At 34.2% G+C, this 22,821-nt stretch overlaps 1 protein-coding gene across 1 annotated transcript in view; it reads right to left on the reverse strand.

Annotated features, from left to right (window-relative positions):
- Positions 1-22,821, reverse strand: part of LRRIQ1 (leucine rich repeats and IQ motif containing 1) — a 199,301-nt gene that overhangs the window by 147,836 nt on the left and 28,644 nt on the right. The window contains exon 9 of the mRNA XM_021687506.2: positions 22,103-22,253. Within this exon, the coding sequence (XP_021543181.2) occupies positions 22,103-22,253 (151 nt within the window). The remainder of the gene's footprint in view (positions 1-22,102; positions 22,254-22,821) is intronic.

Genomic DNA, 22,821 nt, shown 5'->3' on the forward strand with positions numbered 1-22,821 from the left:
CTTCCACAGCTTAATATTTTTAAAAGCCATGTACTTTACTCTTAAGTTATTCAGAGCTATCCAGAAACAGAATCTTCTATTAACTCATTTAAAGTTGGGAATGCATTTGTGAAACTTCTCAAAGGTCACCCAAGAAGAGAACCAAGAATGAAACATCAGGTCACACACTGAGGAAAGCTAAAGGATTTGGCATAAGAAGCTGAAAGGAAGTAGGAGATAAAGCAGCAGAACAATTGGGAGAGAACAAGAGGAAAAGGCAAACAGAATTCTGTGATGATCACAGTTGGTTAGTAAAAATAAAAAAATAATATACATTTTACAATTATCAAAGGTATTTTTATTTACACTAAGTTATATATAGCCAACAGTGTGCCAAGGAATAAGAGGAGACCACTGCCTTGGCAGTCATGAAGTTAGCTGAAGATTTTTGTTAGAGACAACAATAGAGTAATTAGGATGGAAGAACAGTGCAGTAAAAGTGGGGACAAGGAGTGTAGACTATGTTTTAAATATTTGATTATGGAGAGAATGTCTTCTAAAGTCCTTAAAATGGCCCACAAAACCCTATCTTTGAACTCATCCTCTACTACTGTCCCCTTCTCTTAGTTCATTCTAGCATGTTAACCTCATTGCTGTTCCTCAAACATGCCACACATACTTCCACCCTAGGGCTGTCTGTATATGTAAAAACCAGTATCAGTGTGTGACATGTTAGGCTAGGAGGACTTAAATAAAGTCTATCAGCTAATTTCAAATATTAAGACACCATGATTTTCAGCCAATATATAGAGAAGGTATAATTAGTTTACTCAACAATCTGAGATTTCAATTTGGTGGAATTACCATGATTTCAAGCCTCAGATATTGAGGAATACTTGACACACCATTTCTACTTGTAGGAATCCATTACATGGTAATACACACACAACTATAAAGTAAATGTAGAGAGACTCCTTTCTGTATTATTTAAAACAAAGAAATGGAGGTAAGTTAAATGTCTATCATTAAGGGAATAAATAAATTATGGAGTATCTTATAAAATGAATGCACATAATCTTCAATATGAAGTAATCTGCCAAAGAGGGAGGTTCATAATCTATTACTGTGTGTAAAACCTAATTTGCATACATAGGCTTTTAGCTATTGAGTGAGTCTGAATCTAAATCTACACATCTATAATTGTATTGCCTAGAATAAGATCTTGATTGATCCATAAACAACTGTGAACAGTGGTTACTCTTACAAAATAAGAGAGAAGGGGTAAATAATGTTTTATTGCTTACATTATATAATTCTCTATTTAAAAAAATTTAAATGAGAATGCACTTCTTGCATAATATATATTTAAAAACAATCTATTTGGGGGGAAAAAAAATCAGAGCAAATATTGAATAGAAGTGTTATTTAATCCTGACTACCACCACTACCAACAATGATTGCTGACCTGAAGAAAAACTTGGGAAAACCTGATACTGCTATTTATCAAAAGGGTTTGTTATATAGCCAAAGTAGGGGAACTCTGTACAGAGATAATAGGGCATACCTCTTAGATTTTAAGATGAAAGTTTTAAAGGAAATTCAGTGAAATAGTAAATGGAGACTGGGTAAGATCTCTAAAACATCTGCCTATATATAACAGTGAGGGAGGATGTGCATTAAAATATACATACACATATATATACATAACCTAAAAATTAGCTTAATGACAAAAAAAGGAAATCATTTAAAGAATATGTGGAACTGAGAGGCCTGCCAACAAACAAGTGAATGAGCTTGGAAGTAGATCATTCAGCCTCATTGAGCCTTGAGATGATAGCGGTCCTGGTTGACAGCTTGACTGCAACCCCTTGAGAGATCCTGAGACATAACCACCCAGTTAAGCCACTCCCAGGTTCTTGATCCACAGAAAATATGAAAAAATGTTTCTGGTTTTAAATTGCTGTTTTAGGGTACTTTGCTTCATAACAATATATAACTAATACAGTAAGGATTCTATTCAGAAGAAAATACAAGAAAGAAGAAAATATGTTGAAAATGCTTTGGGCTATAGAAGGATATTTAAAGAAATTTAATGTAACAAGAATTCAAAGATATTAAAACAACAGATGTAGGTAAACAATGGATCAAAATAACACCATGACAGAACTAATAAATTACTTAGAAACAACATTGCACAGAATAGAGAGCTAAAGCTTGAAATGCCCACAAAAAAAAGAGATCATCACACTGAGAATAAAATATGAAGAAAGCCAAAAATAAAATGACATTGAACTATAATAGACATGAAAGACAAACTCAACCAAAATATGGATCATCTATGATTGAAAAACAGAACTAAAACAAAAAAGTTTTCAAATATATAAAAACCAAAATTTTCCAGAAACAAAGGAATAACTTAATCTGTAGTTTGAAAGGGACATTACATTCCAAAACAAATTTGTGGATTTATTGATTATAAGATGTTTCTTGGTTAAGTTACTGATCAAGGACAAGGAGTGTTATTCAGGTATCTTCACAGAACTCAGTCATGAGGACAGCCTCTAACTTGCAGTAGCAACACACACTATCACTTATGCAGTGAAGCAATGTCACAAAGTACCAAGTGAAAGTGTTACCTAAAAGTAGAATGCACAGCTTTCTCCTATTTCAAGAATGAAAGCAAGAAGATGGTGGAGGAGTAGGAGACCTGGATTTTGTCTCCTCTCAGGAATTCAGCTGGATAGGGATCAAACCATTCTGAACACCTACAAACTCAACAGGAGATCGAAGAAAAGAAGAGCAACAACTCTCTCATCAGAAAAGCGACCACTTTCTGGAAGGTAGGACGTGCGGAGAAGTGAATCCCAGGCGATATTCGGGAGGATAGACGGCAGGGGAGGGGCCTCCGGCGGCCGCTTCTGGCAAGTGATAGAGCCGCGGAGCACAAAATTGGAACTTTTAAAAGTCTGCTCTGCTGAGGGACGTCACTCTGGTGGCTAAGCGGGGGGTGGAACCCTCCGGGACAGTGTGATCTCAGGACCCTCGGGGTCACAGAAAGACCGGGGGTGCCTGAGTGTGGCAGAGCTCCCAGGTATCGGAGCGGGGAAGCCGGCTGCAGAGGCGGAGCCCAGGCACAGGCTCTCAGCTCGGGGTTGCCATAAACCGTGATCCGCGGCACAGTCGGGCCACTGCTCCTCCAGCAGGGACCCAACAAGCGGCAGATCCGGGGAGACTCACCTTCCTCCCCTGGGAGGAGCCGCGCAGGAGTGCGCCGCAGGGATCTGCTGGGTTTGGAGACTCCACCCGGGGTCGGGTGCCAGAGATAGAAACGCGCGGTCACAGGCCGGGTGAGCACGGAGTGCGGCCGGAGACCGGGGAGACGGGAGTGACTGACGGCTTTTCTCTGGGGGCTCACTTAGAAGCGGGGCCCCGAGTTCTCGGCTCCTCCGCGGCGGAGATTGGGAGGCCGCCATTTTCACTCCCCGCCTCCAAAGCTGTACGGAAAGCTCGCAGGGAACAAAAGCTCCGGAGAGCAAACCCGAGCAGATTACTTAGCCGGGAGGGGGCAAGGGCGGGGCAATTCCGCCTCCAGAAAAGATATTTGGAAACCGCTGCAACAGGCCCCTCCCCCAGAAGATCAGCAAGAACAGCCAGCCAAGACCAAGTTTACGGATCAATGAGAACGGCAGAACTCCAGCGCTAGGGGAATACTGCACATAGAATTCATGGCTTTTTTACTATGATTCTTTAGTAGTTCAAAGTTAATTTTTTTTTAACTGTCTTTTTTTCTTTTTTTTTTGAATTTTTCTTTTTCCCTTTTTCAACCAACATCTTATCAATCCCTTTTTTTAAAAAAACATTTTTATTTTTCATTTTTAGAGTCATATTCTATCCCTTCATAGTAGTTACCCGTATTTTTGGCATATATATATAAGTTGTTCTCCCTTTAAAATTTTGAGATAGTTTCTTCTAACAGATCAAAATATACCCTAAATCTCTAGTATATGGTGTTTTCTACTCTCCTGCCTGATCACATTCTCTCCCTTTTTTTCTTTTTTCTTTTTTTAAATCCTCTTCTTTCTTTTTTCAAACAACTTCTTATCAATTCCTTTTATAAAATTTTTTATAATTTCCATCTTTACGGTCATATTCCATCCCTTCATCATATCAACCCTTATTTTTGTACATATATAACTTTTTCTTTCTTTAAAATTTTGGGAGGCACTTTCTTCTAACAGACCAAAATACACCCCAAATCTAGTGTGTGGCACTGATCTATATACCAGCCTGATCATATTTGATCACATTCAGGTTTTTTTGTTGTTGTTTTGTTTTGTTTGTTTTTGTTTGTTTTTATCTTTATCTTTTTCTTTTTCTTTTTTCTCTCTTTCCGTTTCTTGTTCCACTGCTTCAGGTCTTTTCTGATTTGTTTAGAGTATATTTTCTGGGGACGTTGTTACTCTGCTAGCATTTTGTTCTCTCATTAATCTATTCTCCTCTGCACAAAATGACAAGACGGAAAAAATCACCTCAACAAAAAGAACAAGGGGTAGTACCGACTGCCAGGGACCTACTCAATACAGACATTAGTACGATGTCAGATCTAGAGTTCAGAATCATCACTTTAAAAATACTAGCTGGGCTTGAAAAAAATATGGAAGTTATTAGAGAAACCCTTTCTGGAGAAGTAAAAGAACTAAAATCTAACCAAGTAGAAATCAAAAAGGCTATTAATGAGGTGCAATCAAAAATGGGGGTGCTAACTGCTAAGATAAATGAGGCAGAAGAGAGAATCAGTAATATAGAAGACCAAATGATGGAAAATAAAGAAGCTGAGAAAAAGAGAGATAAACAACTACTGGATCACAAGGGCAGAATTCGAGAGATAAGCGATACCATAAGATGAAACAACATTAGAATAATTGGGATCCCAGAAGAAGAAGAAAGAGAGAGAGGGGCAGAAGGTATAATGGAGCAAATTATAGCAGAGAACTTCCCTAATTTGGGGAAGGAAACAGGCATCAAAATCCAGGAAGGACAGAGAACCCCTCTCAAAATCAATAAAAATAGGTCAACACCCCAACATCTAATAGTAAAACTTATGAGTCTCATAGACAAAGAGAAAATCCTGAAAGCAGCTCAGGAGAAGAGATATGTAACCTACAATGGTAGAAACATTAGATTGGCAACAGACCTATCCACAGAGACCTGGCAGGCCAGAAAGGACTGGCAGGATATATTCAGAGCACTAAATGAGAAAAATATGCAGCCAAGAATACTATATCCAGCTAGGCTGTCATTGAAAATTGAAGGAGAGATAAAAAGCTTCCAGGACAAACAAAAACTAAAGGAATTTGCAAACAAGAAACATTGAAAAGGGTCCTCTAAGCAAAGAGAGAGACTAAAAGTAACATCGACCAGAAAGAAACAGAGACAATATACAGTAACAGTCACCTTATAGGCAATACAATGGCACTAAATTCATATCTTTCAATAGTTACCCTGAATGTAACTGGGCTAAATGCCACAATCAAAAGACACAGGCTATCAGATTGGATAAAAAAACAAGGCCCATCCATATGCTGTCTGCAAGAGAATCATTTTACACCCAAAGACACCTCCAGATTGAAAGTGAGGGGGTGGAAAACCACTTACCATGCTAATGGACACCAAAAGAAAGCTGGGGTCGCAATCCTTATAACAGACAAATTAGATTTTAAACCAAAGACTGTAATAAGAGATGAGGAAGGACATTATATCCTACTTAAAGGGTCTATCCAACAAGAAGATCTAACAATTGTAAATATCTATGCCCCTAACATGGGAGCAGCCAATTATATAAGGCAACTAATAACAAAAGCAAAGAAACACATTGACAACAATACAGTAATAGTGGGGGACTTTAACACCCCCCTCACTGAAATGGACAGATCATCTAAGCAAAAGATCAACAAGGAAATAAAGACTTTAAATGACACACTGGACCAAATGGACTTCACAGACATATTCAGAACATCCCATCCCAAAGCAACGGAATACACATTCTTCTCTAGTCCCCATGGAACATTCTCCAGAATAGATCACATCCTAGGTCATAAATCAGGTCTCAACCGGTACCAAAAGATTGGGATCATTCCCTGCCTATTTTCAGACCACAATGCTTTGAAACTAGAACTCAATCACAAGAGGAAAGTCAGAAAGAACTCAAATACATGGAGGCTAAAGAGCATCCTACTGAAGAATGAATGGGTCAACCAGGAAATTAAAGAAGAATTAAAAAAATACATGGAAACCAATGAAAATGAAAACACAACTATTCAAAATCTTTGGGATGCAGCAAAGGCAGTCCTAAGAGGAAAGTATATAGCAATACAAGCCTTTCTCAAGAAACAAGAAAGGTCTCAAGTACACAACCTAACCCTACACCTAAAGGAGCTGGAGAAAGAACAGCAAATAAAGCCTAAACCCAGCAGGAGAACAGAAATAATAAAGATCAGAGCAGAAATCAATGAAATAGAAACTAAAAGAACAGTAGAACAGATCAACGAAACTAGGAGCTGGTTCTTTGAAAGAATTAACAAGATTGATAAACCCCTGGCCAGACTTATCAAAAAGAAAAGAGAAATGACCCAAATCAACAAAATCATGAATGAAAGAGGAGAGATCACAACCAACACCAAAGAAATACAAACAATTATAAGAACATATTATGAGCAACTATATGCCAGCAAATTAGATAACCTGGAAGAAATGGATGCATTCCTAGAGATGTATCAACTACCAAAACTGAACCAGGAAGAAATAGAAAACCTGAACAGACCTATAACCACTAAGGAAATTGAAGCAGTCATCAAAAATCTCCCAACAAACAAAAGCCCAGGGCCAGATGGCTTCCCAGGGGAATTCTACCAAACATTTCAAGAAGAATTAATACCTATTCTTCTGAAACTGTTCCAAAAAATAGAAATGGAAGGAAAACTTCCAAACTCATTTTATGAGGCCAGCATTACTTTGATCCCAAAACCAGACAAAGACCCCACCAAAAAGGAGAATTACAGACCAATATCCCTGATGAACATGGATGCAAAAATTCTCACCAAAATACTAGCCAATAGGATCCAACAGTACATTAAAAGGATTATTCACCACGACCAAGTGGGATTTATCCCTGGGCTGCAAGGTTGGTTCAACATCCGCAAATCAATCAATGTGATACAATACATTAACAAAAGAAAGAACAAGAACCATTTGATCCTCTCAATAGATGCAGAAAAAGCTTTTGACAAAGTACAGCATCCTTTCTTGATCAAAACTCTTCAGAGTATAGGGATAGAGGGTACATACCTCAATATCATAAAAGCCATCTATGAAAAACCTACAGCGAATATCATTCTCAATGGGGAAAAGCTGAGAGCTTTCCCCTTGAGGTCAGGAACGCGGCAGGGATGTCCACTATCACCACTGCTATTCAACATAGTACTAGAAGTCCTAGCCACAGCAATCAGACAACAAAAAGAAATAAAAGGCATCCAAATTGGCAAAGAAGAAGTCAAACTCTCACTCTTTGCAGATGATATGATACTTTGTGTGGAAACCCCAAAAGACTCCACCCCAAAACTGCTAGAACTCATACAGGAATTCAGTAAAGTGGCAGGATATAAAATCAATGCACAGAAATCAGTGGCATTCCTATACACCAACAACAAGACAGAAGAAAGAGAAATGAAGGAGTCGATCCCATTTACAATTGCACCCAAAACCATAAGATACCTAGGAATAAATCTAACCAAAGAGACAAAGGATCTGTACTCAGAAAACTATAAAATACTCATGAAAGAAATTGAGGAAGACCCAAAGAAATGGAAAAACGTTCCATGCTCATGGATTGGAAGAACAAATATTGTGAAGACATCAATGCTACCTAGAGCAATCTACACATTCAATGCAATCCCCATCAAAATACCATCCACTTTTTTCAAAGAAATGGAAAAAATAATCCTAAAATTTGTATGGAACCAGAAAAGACCCCGCATAGCCAGAGGAATGTAGAAAAAGAAAAGCAAAGCTGGTGGCATCACAATTCCGGACTTCCAGCTCTATTACAAAGCTGTCATCATCAAGACAGTAGGGTACTGGCACAAAAACAGACACATAGATCAATGGAACAGAATAGAGAGCCCAGAAATGGACCCTCAACTCTATGGTCAACTCATCTTCGACAAAGCAGGAAAGAATGTCCAATGGAAAAAAGACAGTCTCTTCAACAAATGGTGTTGGGAAAATTGGATAGCCACATGCAGAAGAATGAAACTGGACCATTTCCTTACACCACACACAAAAATAGACTCCAAATGGTTGAAAGACCTAAATGTGAGACAGGAGTCCATCAAAATCCTAAAGGAGAACACAGGCAGCAACCTCTTCAACCTCAGCCGCAGCAACTTCTTCCTAGAAACATCGCCAAAGGCAAGGGAAGCAAGGGCAAAAATGAACTATTGGGACTTCATCAAGATAAAAAGCTTTTGCAAAGCAAAGGAAACAGTCAACAAAACCAAAAGACAACCGACAGAATGGGAGAAGATATTTGAAAATGACATATCAGATAAAGGGCTAGTATCCAAAATCTATAAAGAACTCATCAAACTCAACACACAAAGAATACGTAATCCAATCAAGAAATGGGCAGAAGACATGAACAGACATTTTTCCAAAGAAGACATCCAAATGGCCAACAGACACATGAAAAAGTGCTCAATATCGCTCGGCATCAGGGAAATCCAAATTAAAACCTCAATGAGATACCACCTCACACCAGTCAGAATGGCTAAAATTAACAAGTCAGGAAACGACAAATGTTGGCAGGGATGCAGAGAAAGGGGAACCCTCCTACACTGCTGGTGGGAATGCAAGCTGGTGCAGCCACTCTGGAAAACAGTATGGGGGTTCCTCAAAAAGTTTAAAATAGAGCTACCCTATGATCCAGCAATTGCACTACTGGATATTTACCCCAAAGATACAAAAGTAGGGATCCGAAAGGGTACATGCACCCCGATGTTTATAGCAGCAATGTCCACAATAGCCAAACTGTGGAAAGAGCCAAGATGTCCATCAACAGATGAATGGATAAAGTAGAGGTGGTATATATATACAATGGAATATTATGCAGCCATCAAAAGGAATGAAATCTTGCCATTTGCAACGACGTGGATGGAACTGGAGGGTATTATGTTGAGCGAAATAAGTCAAACAGAGAAAGACATGTATCATATGATCTCACTGATATGAGGAATTCTTAATCGCAGGAAACAAACTGAGGGTTGCTGGAATGGGGGGTGGGGTGGGAGGGATGGGGTGACTGGGTGATAGACACTGGGGAGGGTATGTGCTCTGGTAAGCGCTGTGAATTGTGCAAGACTGTTGAATCTCAGATCTGTACCTCTGAAACAAATAATGCAATGTATGTTAAGAAAAAAAAAAAAAGAAGAAGAAGAAGAAGGTAGCAGGAGGGGAAGAATGAAGGGGGGGAAATCGGGGGGGTAGACGAACCATGAGAGACGATGGACTCTGAAAAACAAACAGGGTTCTAGAGGGGAGGGGGGTGGGAGGATGGGTTAGCCTGGTGGTGGGTAATGAGGAGGGCACATTCTGCATGGAGCACTGGGTGTTACGCACAAACAATGAATCATGGAACACTACATCTAAAACTAATGATGTAATGTATGGGGATTAACATAAGAATAAAAAAAATTTTTAATATGTATGAAGTAAAAAAAAAAAGAATGAAAGCAACTGACAGATATTCTCAAACGTGAAAGAATTCAGGGATTATAGGATCTATCTTTCTTTGAAAAAATAAGATTTAAAAAGAGCTAATGAACTAGGTAATCCAGACAAGCAGAGGCTGAAAGAACAGTTGTAAAAAGAACTGGTACTGACCCATTGTCATACAGATCTAAAGCCACTAAGGATATATACATAGAGTCATAAATCCTGATGTGATTAATAAGAATTTTGAGGGGAAAAAAAGATAGGAAAAAGTGTAAATATTCTAATTTATTTTATTTTCTTAAAGAGGAGTTAATATTGTCTAAAATACATGAATCAAAAGCACATGTTTTAATAATTTACTAAACAACAAAGAGGATATTATAACTGGCAAAACTGGAAGGTGAAGATGGAAGTGTAAATGAGATAATTTTATCATCTTTAGCATGAGGAAGCCAGTCTAAAATTTTGAAGTCAAAACAGTTTCATATACACTCTTGCTCTATTGTTTAACAATGCTTTTGAGTTTTTAAGTATGTCCCATCTTAGTAAACGGTAGAAAAATTGACTGAAAAGGAATGTTCCCAACCAGTAATTCACATAGGGATCATTTTTATTGTTGTTCATCTTAAGATTATTTTATATACGTTAATATATTTCAACAATCGCTCACTTTATAAATCATGGTACTTTTTAAAAATTCAAATTGATGATCGACTTCAGTAGTGGTTAAAAGTATGTCTGCATCATTTCAAAAGCAGCACTAAAATGTTAACTGTTTCTTTAATATTAATAAAAATTACATGCCTAGAGCTTATCTCTTTATATATACTGTAATAATGACAGGTATTATAAAACTTTTTCTACTGTTTAAACTTTACTTAATTAATTACCTAATTTTTTTTAAATTAAACTTTACCCTAAGTACACTTATTTATATAGGAAAAGTAAGCATGATTGGCTGAAGAGTTACCACATTCATTTCAAGTGATTTCTTATTTTGATTACTTTGTTCTTTCATGTAATTGCCTCCTATATATAGAAGGACATTTTGTTTACCATTTGATATTTGTTATTCCTCAAAGATTTTTGGATTTCTATTTAGGTACGAGCTATGTTTTATAATAAACATAGCTTTATTTTAATACTGGTATAATGATAAAATTTTTTGTAATTTTTTGTAATTTTTTGAAAGAAGGATAGAGTATCCTTATATAAACACATATAAATCATTTATATTCTCCACATTTCTACTAAAAATATCAAAATCTATTTTTTCAAAACTAGCTTACTTGTAATATAAAATTCATCAGAGATTCATTCTACTAGTTTCAGCCCTGTGTTGTGTCCACATGGAAATAGAAAAATAATATAGACAGAATCTCTCCTCAAATATCTCTTGCTTGATCAATTCAACTACAATTTTTTAAAAATTATAACATGTAAAAATAATTTTTAATAAATTATCATGAAGTGAATAAATTACAAAACAATATTACAGTAGCGTTTTTTTAAATGGCAGAAAACAGTCTGAAAAGACAGCAATTATGCAAGAAATTAAGAAAATAATCCTATTTATAAGTGCATCAAAAAATAAAATACCTAAGAATAAATTTAATCAAGGAGGTAAAAGATCTGTATATTGAAAACTACAAAACACTAATGAAAGGAATTGATGAAGACAAATAAATGGAAAGACATTCCGTACTCATGGGTTAAAAAATTAATATCATTAGAATGTCCATATCCAGAGCAATCCACAGATCCAATGTAATCCCTATCAAAATCCCAATGGCATTTTTCACATGAATAGGACAAATAATTGTAACATTTATATGGAACCACAAAAGACCTTTAATAGTCAATGCAATTTCAAAAAAAAGCAAAATTGGAGGTGTCACACTCCCTGATTTCAAACTATACACTAAAGCTACAGTAATCAAAACAATATGGTATTGGCATAAAAACAGACACAGATCAGGGGAACAGAATAAAGACCCCAGAAATAAACCAATTAGTTAATAGTCAATTAGTTTACAACAAAGGGGCCAAGAATATAAAATAGGGAAAGAACGGTTTCTTCAATAATTGGTATTGGGAAATTAGACAGCCACATGCAAAAAAAATGAAGCTTGACCACTATCTTACAACATACATAAAAATTAACTCAAAATGGATTGAAGACTTGAACATAAGACCTGAAACCATAAAGCTCATAGAAGAAAACATAGGTGGTAAATTCCTTGACATGGGTCTTGGATGATTTTTTTTTTTAATCTAACACCAAATGGAAAAGCAACAAAAGCAAAATAAACAAGTGGAACAATATCAAACTAAAAGCTTTGCACAGCAAAGGAAATTATGAACAAAATGAAAAGACAACCTACTGAATGGGATAAAATATTTGCAAATCACATGTCTGATAAGGGTCTAATATCCAAAATGTATAAAGAACTCCAACTCAATAGCAAAAATCCAATCTGATTAAAAAATGGGCAAAAGATCTGAATAGACATTTTTCCAAAGAAGACATACAGATGGCCAACAGGCACATGAAAAGATGTTCAACATCACTAGTCATCAGAGAAATGCATATCAAAATCACTATGGGATATCACTTCACATCTGTTAAAATAGATATTTCAAAAAGACAAGAAATAACAAGTGTTGGCAAGGATATGGAGAGAAGGGAACCCTCTCACACTGTTGGTGGGAATGTAGATTGGTACAGCCATTACGGAAAATAGAAGTTCCTCAAAAAATTAAAAATAGAACTACCTTATGACCTACCATTTCCACTTCAGGATATTTATTTAAAGAAAAAAAAAAAAAACCACTGACTTGAAAAGATATATGTACCCCCATGTTCATTCATTACAGCATTATTTGCAATAGCGAAGATATGGATACAACCTAAATGCCCACTGATGTGTGAAATGGATAAAACAATTGTGGTATTTAGATGTACAATGGAATATTATTCAGCCATAAAAAGAATGAAACCTTGCCATTTGTGACAACATGGATGGATCCCAAGGGCATTATGCTAAGTGGAATAAGTCAGAAAAAGACAAATGTCATATGATCGATCTCTCTCTGTGGAATCTAAAAAACTAAGCAAACAAACCAAAACACAACTCATATATGCAGAGAGCAGAAGGGTGGTTATCAGAGAGAAAGGGGGTGGGAGGGCAAATTGGGTAAGGGGGGATCAACTGTATAATGACAGATGATAACTAGATGTACTGTGGTGATCACTCATAGTGTTTTTTATACAAAAATCAAATTATGTTGTACCCAAAAGAAATATGTTATATATCAATTTTATCTCAAAAAAGAGAAATACTTCCAAACACACACACACACACACACACAGACAAAAACAAAGGGAAGGTTTTAAAAAGTGGGTGAATCCTAACAATATTGATATTATAAAATAATACTATCTTAAGCCATTCCAAATACACACACACACACACACACAATAAAATGCACGACAATAATAGCATATTAATCTGGGAGTAAGTAAATAAAGTTTAAATTTTCTAAGACCCTAGAACTGCTTTGAAAAAGTACCAAATAAATTTAGATTTGGTAAATCAAGAAGGCATGCTATCTACAGTAAACAAAAAGAATAGTAAAATAATATGTAACTGGTCATAGAAAGGAAAAATGAAATAATTTAAAAACTCAACTAAACCAAAAAGAGGCAAGAAAAGAGAAAAAAACAGATTCGATTCTATTTGTTTTGCCAGGCAAAACAAATAGAATCGAATAGTAAGATAGTAGATTTAAACTCAAATATATTAATGATTACACTTAATTATTAATTAAACTTAATTAGTTATTAAAGACCAAAGGCTAGAATCAAAGCTAAAATTTGTCAGGGAGTCTAGATAAAACAATAACAAAAGCAACACATTTTCACATTACATAAAAGAGATATACCAAAAACAGGACATGTAGAAATATTGTAAGTAAAAGGATAGAAAAAGATACGTTATGTACACACTAAACTAGTGATTCTCAAAGTATGGTCCAGAGACCAACCTCCTACAGACGCTTTTAAAGGTTCCATGGAGGCAAAACTATTTCATAATAATTCTAAGACGTTATTCGCCTTTTTCACTCTCATTTGCTCAAGAGTTCATAGTGGAGTTTTCCAGAGGCTACATGAGGTGTGATATTGTAGCAAATTGAATGCAGAAGGAAATACAGAAACCCAGCTGTCTTGAGTTAAGCTAGACATTAAAGAGATTTGCAAATATGTGTAACAATAACCCTTTTCTCACCATATCTTTTTGGTAAAAACTACATTTATTATTTATAAAACTATTACTAATGGAAAAGCTTTATTATCTTAAGCTCTGAATTAATAAATAAAAACAAAATTTTTCTCATTTTTTTTCTATACAGTAAATACTGATATAACGTGCATAAATGAAAGCTGTTTAAGGCAGGTACTCAATAATTTTTACAAGCATAAAAGGATCTTGAGTCCAAAAGAAAGCTAGTTTGGGTAGTATCGGACACAGAAGACTAAGGCAGAAAGCTTTACTACAGATAAAGAGGGACATTTAAAAATGATAAAATAGGTCAATTCAAAAGAAATATATAACAATTATAAATTTATATAAAACAAATAGCATGGCCTTAAAAATATTTAAAGCAAAAAAAAATAGGCTCTAAGAATAAAGATCTACAACCCACAATCATCATAGGAGTCATGTACATAGTTTTTCTCTATGACTATGCTAATTACATGGTCAGTAGCACATGTTAATTACAGGCATTATGGCATTATAAAAAACGAATAGGCTCTGAGGCAGACGGTCCATGAATTTCAGGTCTATTCCAAAAAATAGCTGTGTGAATATAAACAAGTTATCCAACTTCTCTGAGTCTTTGTTCCTTTATTTGTGGAGTGAGGGTGATTTTGCGTTATTGGGAGGATTAAAAACAATATTTTAAAGTAGCTTGTACAACACTTTCACATATTGGGTACTAAAAATAATAGCTATTATTGTTTCCTAACAATTATCCTCAATGAAAAGTAGTTAAAAAACTCTAACTGTTGTGACCAAATAAGACTTCAAAGCCAAATATTTGAGCTAAACTTTGAAGAAGAAATAGGATATCAGTACACACTTTTAAAAAAAGTCTGTATACAATTGATTAAACAGTAATTTGATCAAGTCAATGCACTTGGCTCAAAAAGGGGATCTAGATGGGAAGGAAGTTAGAATAAGTTGCCACCCTTCCTCTTTTAATCTTACAAGTTCTTTGCTATCAAATGAAGGATAATAACTGAGCAAAATAGACTTAGAGCAAGCCTTACCTTAGAATACCATTACTTTCTCAACATCTCAAAGAAAATGATTCTTTCCCAGTCAATATTTCTATTTTGTCCACTCCCCATCCCAAACAAAACAAAACAGTAGCCACAAAAATATTCAAGAGCGTCTTGCAAATTATGTAAATATAACAAATATAAAGTATCACTTAAACACTCTTGAGTCCACTGCTTCAATATATTCTTTATTAACTCTTTAAAAGTTTCCTATGTCCCAAAAAATAGAACTGAAGCCAAGTGTGTTTATCCCTCAAAGGGCCCTTGCCCATGGCAAAATTAGCATTTGGCTATACTTGCTACAAATATCTATTTCAAAGAATTCCTCCCACAGAAATGAGCCAATGGTCTAATAAAACATTCCTGCCACAGTGGGGGAAAAACCTCTCCTGTAAGGAACAGCAAAACTAAAGATGTTAAATTAGGCTGGGTTTTCACTAAATAAGTGTTTGGTAAAGGTCTACCTCCTTCAGCTGCTCAATGATTGCTATGTTTGACCGTTACATGCAAATATGCTGAGTGGCACTTAAGATTTTTAGTTTCAATGCAAAAGTTCTTCAGGATCATACATGTTGTGTGGAAACAGGAATACTAAAACAGGAATCAGAAAACTTGGATTCTAGCCCCACCTCTGGTAGGAGTTTGATGAAAATTGTGTGGGTCTGTTTTTTCATCTGTAAACTCTTAAAAAGCTGAAATTGGCAGATCTGTAAAATCCCTTTCAGCTTTATACTGGGCATTGTTGCATTTCAAAACTGAAGAGTAAGCTAGCACCATCTAGTGGAATACAAGAAATTCACTAAGTATACAGTAGTGAAAAGCATTTCTACAAGCAAAATATCCAGAGCTTTATTTTATTTTACTTCATTAATTTTTTCTAGTGTTCCAAAGACAACATCGGGTAGCAAGTATTAAGCCAGGCACACTTCCCCTATGAGTCAAGACAGTAATCAAGCCTATGTGAAAATGTTGCATTATTTCAATATCTTTCATACTTATAATATTAGTGTCACTTTTCCAGAAAGCAGTATTATCTGAAAATAAAACATCAGGGGAAAAAAGTCTCTTAATACTTCTATTTACAATGGTATTTTCTAGGAATGTATCACCTGAAATTTATAAATTAACAAATTAATTGCTGGCATTAAAGAAAGATTTTTTTCAGATTAAAGTTTTCTTCACATAGCGGAGATAGAAGCTTCATGAATGAGAAGACAAAAATAATTATTTGCTCTTACACATCAACATCATACTTATTTTCATTTTTACTCAATATTCAATAAATGAAATACAGCAATTTATTCCCATTCTCTTTTCTCTATGTAAATATCACTAGATGATCTTGGTAAAAGTCAGGATACTCATTTGTTTTGCTTATTGCTGCATCCTCAGCAATATTCTAGTACTGTGTTCTAGTGCCTGGAAAAGTGCTTACACATAGTAGGTGCTCAATAAATTTGCTCATTAACAAATTTATTAATCAATAAACCTTAAAATCATTACTTTTTTCTGCATAAAGAGTTTTAATATACTCTAATAAAATAGTAATAATCTTAAATGTTAAATTCACATCTTTTGGAGAGGCAGTGGAATGAGGGAATTAAAAAATCAGATACTAGGGATAGAATGCTGAGTTTCAAATCCTGGCTCTATCATTTACTAATTTATCTTAGATAATTTATTTAACCTCTCTGTGCCTCAATTATTACCGGAGTTGGGGGGGGGGGAAGCATTTAATAGTAGCTAACTCGTAGCGTTTATAGGAAAAGCAAATGAGTTAAACATATGTAGTACATAAATATATGGTGGTTTAAAAAAGTTATCTATTGCTATATTTATTATATTAAGTTGTATTTTTTTCTGTAAGAAAATTTATAAAATAATTTCATCATATGGCATGAATTTTTTCAGATTAATTTACTTTCAGGATGTTTCTCTTAAAAAGTCAATAAAATCCAACATAAAAATGGAAGAAACAAAGAAAACTAGATTATAAATTATAAATCACCTATTTTTCATTTGCTTTGGCTATTAGTTTAAAAATGAAGTCAAAAATACTACCTCAAAATATGAAAAACTTCTCACAGATATTCAACATCCATTCAAGGAATGTTTTTCCATATTACTTCTGGAAAACAAAATGTTTTGCCAATTTTACCTGAAACTTACTTATGGGAAATTTCAGGCAAAAGAAAGCATGAAATATCAGAATGATATCATAACCTTAAAATTTAAACTGTAAATCACCCAAATTAAATTGACTTATAAAAGATAGTACAGGAAAAAAGAACTTCCAGAGGAAAAAAAACAGAAAACATTTTAGATTATAAAAAGTATGATAAAATCTGTTGTCTGATTAAAATAAATCCATATTTAAAATTATCAACTAAAGTGAAGCTTCAAAAGTTAAAATTAAGCAACTATTTTGACATTCAAAATATGCAAGAATAACTCCAGATCAAATCAAAATATTCTATAATCAAAAACGTGCTACCCAAATAGAACCAATTATAGAAAATAATATTAAAATGTTATATGGTAGTCTTTAAATTAGCCACAGCACACAATATGTTTAAACATTAAATTAAACATAATTTTTATTAAATTAAAAATACATAATTAACTTTACACAACTTTCAATGTATAGAATTACATTTTATTTAAGTTGTTACTTTTAAAAAGTATACTTTACATTGTGTTTCTATTTCTGTAATTAAACAGTTTCATTAGAATGGAAAACATTTAGCATAAATAACCTCAAATGAATTGCCTTAAACAGACTGACACAGTTCCTATTCTGATTCACTTAAATGGAATGAAATTCAAATAAAAATGTGCATTAATGTTTTCTAATAAAAAGTAATGAAAGCTAATCCTACATATTAGCTACTGCAATAACTACAGCTTAGTAAGAATTAGGAACAAATTAAACTTGAAACTACAAATGTAGAATACATGGTATTGCTTCCAATTTTATTTCACCTCCTTAAGAAATATTATAGCATGGAATAGTAACCTATTAACTTATAAACACAAATCTATCTTTGTGCCCCTTCATAAGAGTTCTTAGCATCAATACATCATTGAAAGACAAAATCTATGCTTTTCCCTTAGCTCAACCAGAATCTCTGTAAGCAGTTCCTGAAGATGAAAAACAGACTCAAAACAGTCTTCAGAAAATCTACTTTTTCATGTACACTCTTCTCACACTCAATAAATACAGTGTTTTCATTGTACCCAACAGACAGCAAAGATGTCTTTTACCTTATTTGCTCTGTACTACATAAAGATACCTCAAGTACATCAATTAATACTATGGCAGTTTCCACATAAATTTTGCAGATATCCTATCCCAGGAAATCCACTGGTTACAAGAAATCCCATACAGCCCTGCTGGCAATGAAAATGAAGTGAATGGGAGGTGAAGCATTTCTTCTCACAATCAGCCTTTTTCTTTTTTTTAAGCTTGCTTCAGTGTGTGCCAATATAGCAACATGCATTATCAATGCACTTGCCTTCATTCCAACAACAACAAAATTATTTCTGTCTTTTAAACTGAAATTTTAAAATAAAAAATTGTATCAAAAGTATCACTATTTCCATACAGAAGAAAATATGAGTAGTCCCAAAGCAAGCAGCACAGACACACAGGCAAATAAACACATTAAAGAATATTACACATTTTATTTTCAAAAGTGTGCCTTGAAATGTCTGTAAAAGCTTGCTTTGTGAAAACAACTATAATTTTCCCATATTAAAAAAAAAAATCAGAGATGATGGTGACTGCCTTGATCCAACTTTCCCCATAACTCCTCTAGAAATTCATAACAAACAACAATAAATAAAAATACCCCAATCTATCTTTCCAGTGTAAATGGGAGAGGAAGAAATTACAAGCTGAATTTTTCTAAGTGGGGTAGTTAAGTATCCATGACCAACACAATCCAGGCTAAATCCACACTGGTACAGAAGGAATCCCATGGAAACTGGATGGATAAATAAGAAATGGAGGTGCTCCAGTGGTGGAAGAACCCAGGTAATATCAACAAGGCATTCTTCCAGAAAGAGAACATCATCCCAGGTGGGATGACAGTACTAACACCAAGGATGTAAGTTGAATTACAAATGCAAATGGCCATGCTCTATATGAAACAAAAACATTTAAAATTGGATCAAAAAATAAAACCCAAATCTATGCTGTGTATAAGTACACACCTAAAACAAAGTGTTTCTAAAGTTTTGTGGGTTTCTTTTTTTTTAATGGCCAAGTAGGCAAATACAAACAAACAAAAAAATGTTGTCAGGCAAGGTAGAATTTAGTCTCAAAACATTAAAGAGTCAAAGAAGGACACATAAATTTCAATAAAGATAACACAGTTAAGAATATCTACAAAACAGCATGGAGCAACACTCAAAAAATGGAAACCAAAGGATATATAAAATATATAAAAATATATATACAAAAAGAAATAGGCTGATTAATAATAAACATATTTATACTAGCTCAACTCAGTCTATGAATATCTAAAACAAATGATCACCAAGGTAGATCATAAAGATAAAAATATAAACTCTATATTCCAATTAAAAACACAATGACCTCTTTTCACGTGCACATGAAACATTCCTGAAAATTGACCATATATTAGAAAATCACAAAAAGTTCCAAAAAGCAGAAATGGCACAAAGATAATTCTCTCACTATAATGCAATAAAACTAAAAAGAATAACAGCAACAACACAAAATGGTCTTACCATACAGAAATTTTAAATCCTAGCTAAAAGGCAAAATACGTCATAAAATTGTAGAACTGATGAAAACACAGAAGTTACGGACGAAGCAGTGCTCACAGAAAAATTTATAGACTTAAGTATTTATGTTAACAAGAGTGAAAAAGAATAATTTTTTTTAAAGATTTTATTTATTTATTTGACAGAGAGAGACACAGCGAGAAAGGGAACACGAGCAGGGGGAGTGGGAGCGGGAGAAGCAGGCTTCCCGCCAAGCAGGGAGTCCGATGCGGGACTCGATCCCAGGACCCTGGGATTATGACCTGAGCCGAAGGCAGACGCTTAACCGACTGAGCCACCCAGGCATCCCAAGAATAAAAATTTTTAAAAAATTAAATATTTAACTCAGAAAGAGAAGGAACAAAATAATAGAAGAAAAGTGGAAGAAACTGGCATTAATGTGTATTAGTGGTAGGAGTGCAAAATCGTTTAACCCATAAAATGTGCCTGGCACTATTTTCCTAAATTACAGATGTCCTTTGCACCAGCAATATACATTGCAGAAAATTAAAGATATAACTGGTAAAGTATAAAATGATATAAGTATCAGATTACTTATTATGGCAAATGTGGAAGACCGGAAACCATCCAATGTTGATCAATCAGGAACCAGTGGAATAAAACCTGATTGATCCACAAAATCGAAGACTATGAAGCCATGGAAAAAGAATGCTCTGAACTCCATAACATGTTGTTAAGTGAAAAAAAAGCAAGATAAAGGACAGTACTTAAAATATTCTATATTCTATATTTTAATCCTAGAATTAGGATTAGTATATATACATATATTTCTTAGATATATGTGTGTATATATATTTGTATGTACAAACATACACATAAGTGATACATATCTTATTAAATACATATATAGATGTTATATTGCATATATACAAAAACATCTATATATAAAAGTATATTGGAGAACAGAGTGAAAAGGACAGGGATGAAAGATCAATCTCTTTGAGTATGCCTTTTTAAATGTAGTTTGGCTTTGAAACATATATTTGTTTTATATATCAAAAATAAAATTAAATCAAATGGGAAAAGTGAACTTACTTCCACTACCCCATCTACTCCCATCCCACTCCCTGAAATTTCAGTCCAGACCACGTTTCCTAATAATTTTAGGATGAGGAAAAAAATAAATAAATAAATTTTAGGATGAGGAGGTAGAAAAGATAGTACCTTTTAGGTGTCCAAAAATTTAAGCTATTAGTATTGTACCAGAGTTAAATTTTTATCTAGTTCCTGACTTTTTAGCAATCCTTGATAATTCATTAACCATTATTTAAGCTCCTATCAAGTCCCTTGAGAATCTCACAAATTTAAATAAAAAATAACAGAATTTTAAGCCAGGTAGTAAGAAATATAATGAGATTTTTACTTTAGAATTATCACACTGCTAACAGTATAGTGGTAAGTTGAAGTTGAGTTTCAGTAGGAAGAAGAGGGAAGTTGGGTACTAAAAAGTGAAAGCATGAACAGAATACTTTCACAAAACTTGACAGCAAAGGGTAAGAGAGATGAGGCTATGGTAGAAGTAAATGGCAAAGGAACTGTTTCACATATGACAGGTGATAAAGCATCAGAGGAGACTGACAATTATATTTATAGAAAACAGGACTGGCCTTAAGAAAAGACATTTTCATTGCTGAATTATATGGATTATAAAGTATGAGGGTGGAAACAGATATAGATAAATAGGGATACAGATATACAGATGGAGAGATGGAAAAGATTAGGGAGATTCAAACCGATGAATTCTTTCTCTCATGCCTTATCTAAAAAAGGAAAGGTTAGTACAAGCAGTGTAGAAAGCAAGGAAAGGAGTGATGACAGGGATTTTTAGGAAACAGATATGACAGTTTCTAAGTGCAGAAAGCACAGAATCCATAAAAATATGATGGCACAGAACCAGGGTATTATATTCTCCAGTAGAGCTCAGATGACCACTAGTTAGAAAAAAAGGAATAGGTTAGTGAATATACTAATTTAAGGAGCCACTGATAACTAGCCATTTGCCAGTGGTGAGAGCATATTTCCTTTATATATACTAAAAATAATCTTATTTCTTTCATGCATTTGGATAAAAGATTAAATAAGTATGGCATAAATAAAATAATTAATAATGGCGGCCTATTCTTGAAAAGGAATAAATGAAACAAAATGTAATCATGAGAAATAAATGTCAATAAATTTAAATTCCCTTGTTCTTACCAATTCGAGTGATTTTATTATGTGAGAGTTCAAGATTTTGGATATTAGTACAGCCATCCAAACCATGAAAAGAAGTCAGTTGATTTTTATTAAGAAGAACAACACAGAGATTTTCCAAATTTTCACAATTGATAGTCTCAATATGGTTTTCCTAAGACAAAGAACAAATGTCATTGTTTTAGTTCAACGACTTATTAATGGAACATTTAAAGCTTACAAAAAGAGGAAGGATGAAAGATGATCTCCAAGTAAATAACTGAATCTCTGACTTTTAAGGCAAATATGCAGAATGTTATACTATCTAGATGAAAATATTAAGGAACCTAATAATTAACTGATTTTATATTTATTAATCTTTGAAAATACAGAAAATACAGATCATGTAACAAAAGATTTCAAACAATCTAAATGAACAAAAATGAACACTAGGTCATAGTTGCTTTAAAACTGTTACAGAAACCAAACACTGAAAAAGTTGAAATCTCCCTATTTCCCCTTCCTCAGTCCCTTTTGCTCCCTTCCTCTCCAAAGAACACCAATATTGTAAATTAGGTATGAATCTCATGTACAGTTTTATACTTTTACTACACATACATATCTCTGCAATATATTATTGGTTTCAGTGTCAAGATCATGTCTAGGATGTAACAGCGATTTTATTTTTTAAGACCTCAGAAAAATAAATAGGCTTTTAAGAATCTTGTGTGTAGTCCCACGGC

The sequence above is a fragment of the Neomonachus schauinslandi genome, chromosome 5 (genome assembly GCF_002201575.2).
Source record: "Neomonachus schauinslandi chromosome 5, ASM220157v2, whole genome shotgun sequence".
Lineage (NCBI taxonomy): Eukaryota > Metazoa > Chordata > Mammalia > Carnivora > Phocidae > Neomonachus > Neomonachus schauinslandi.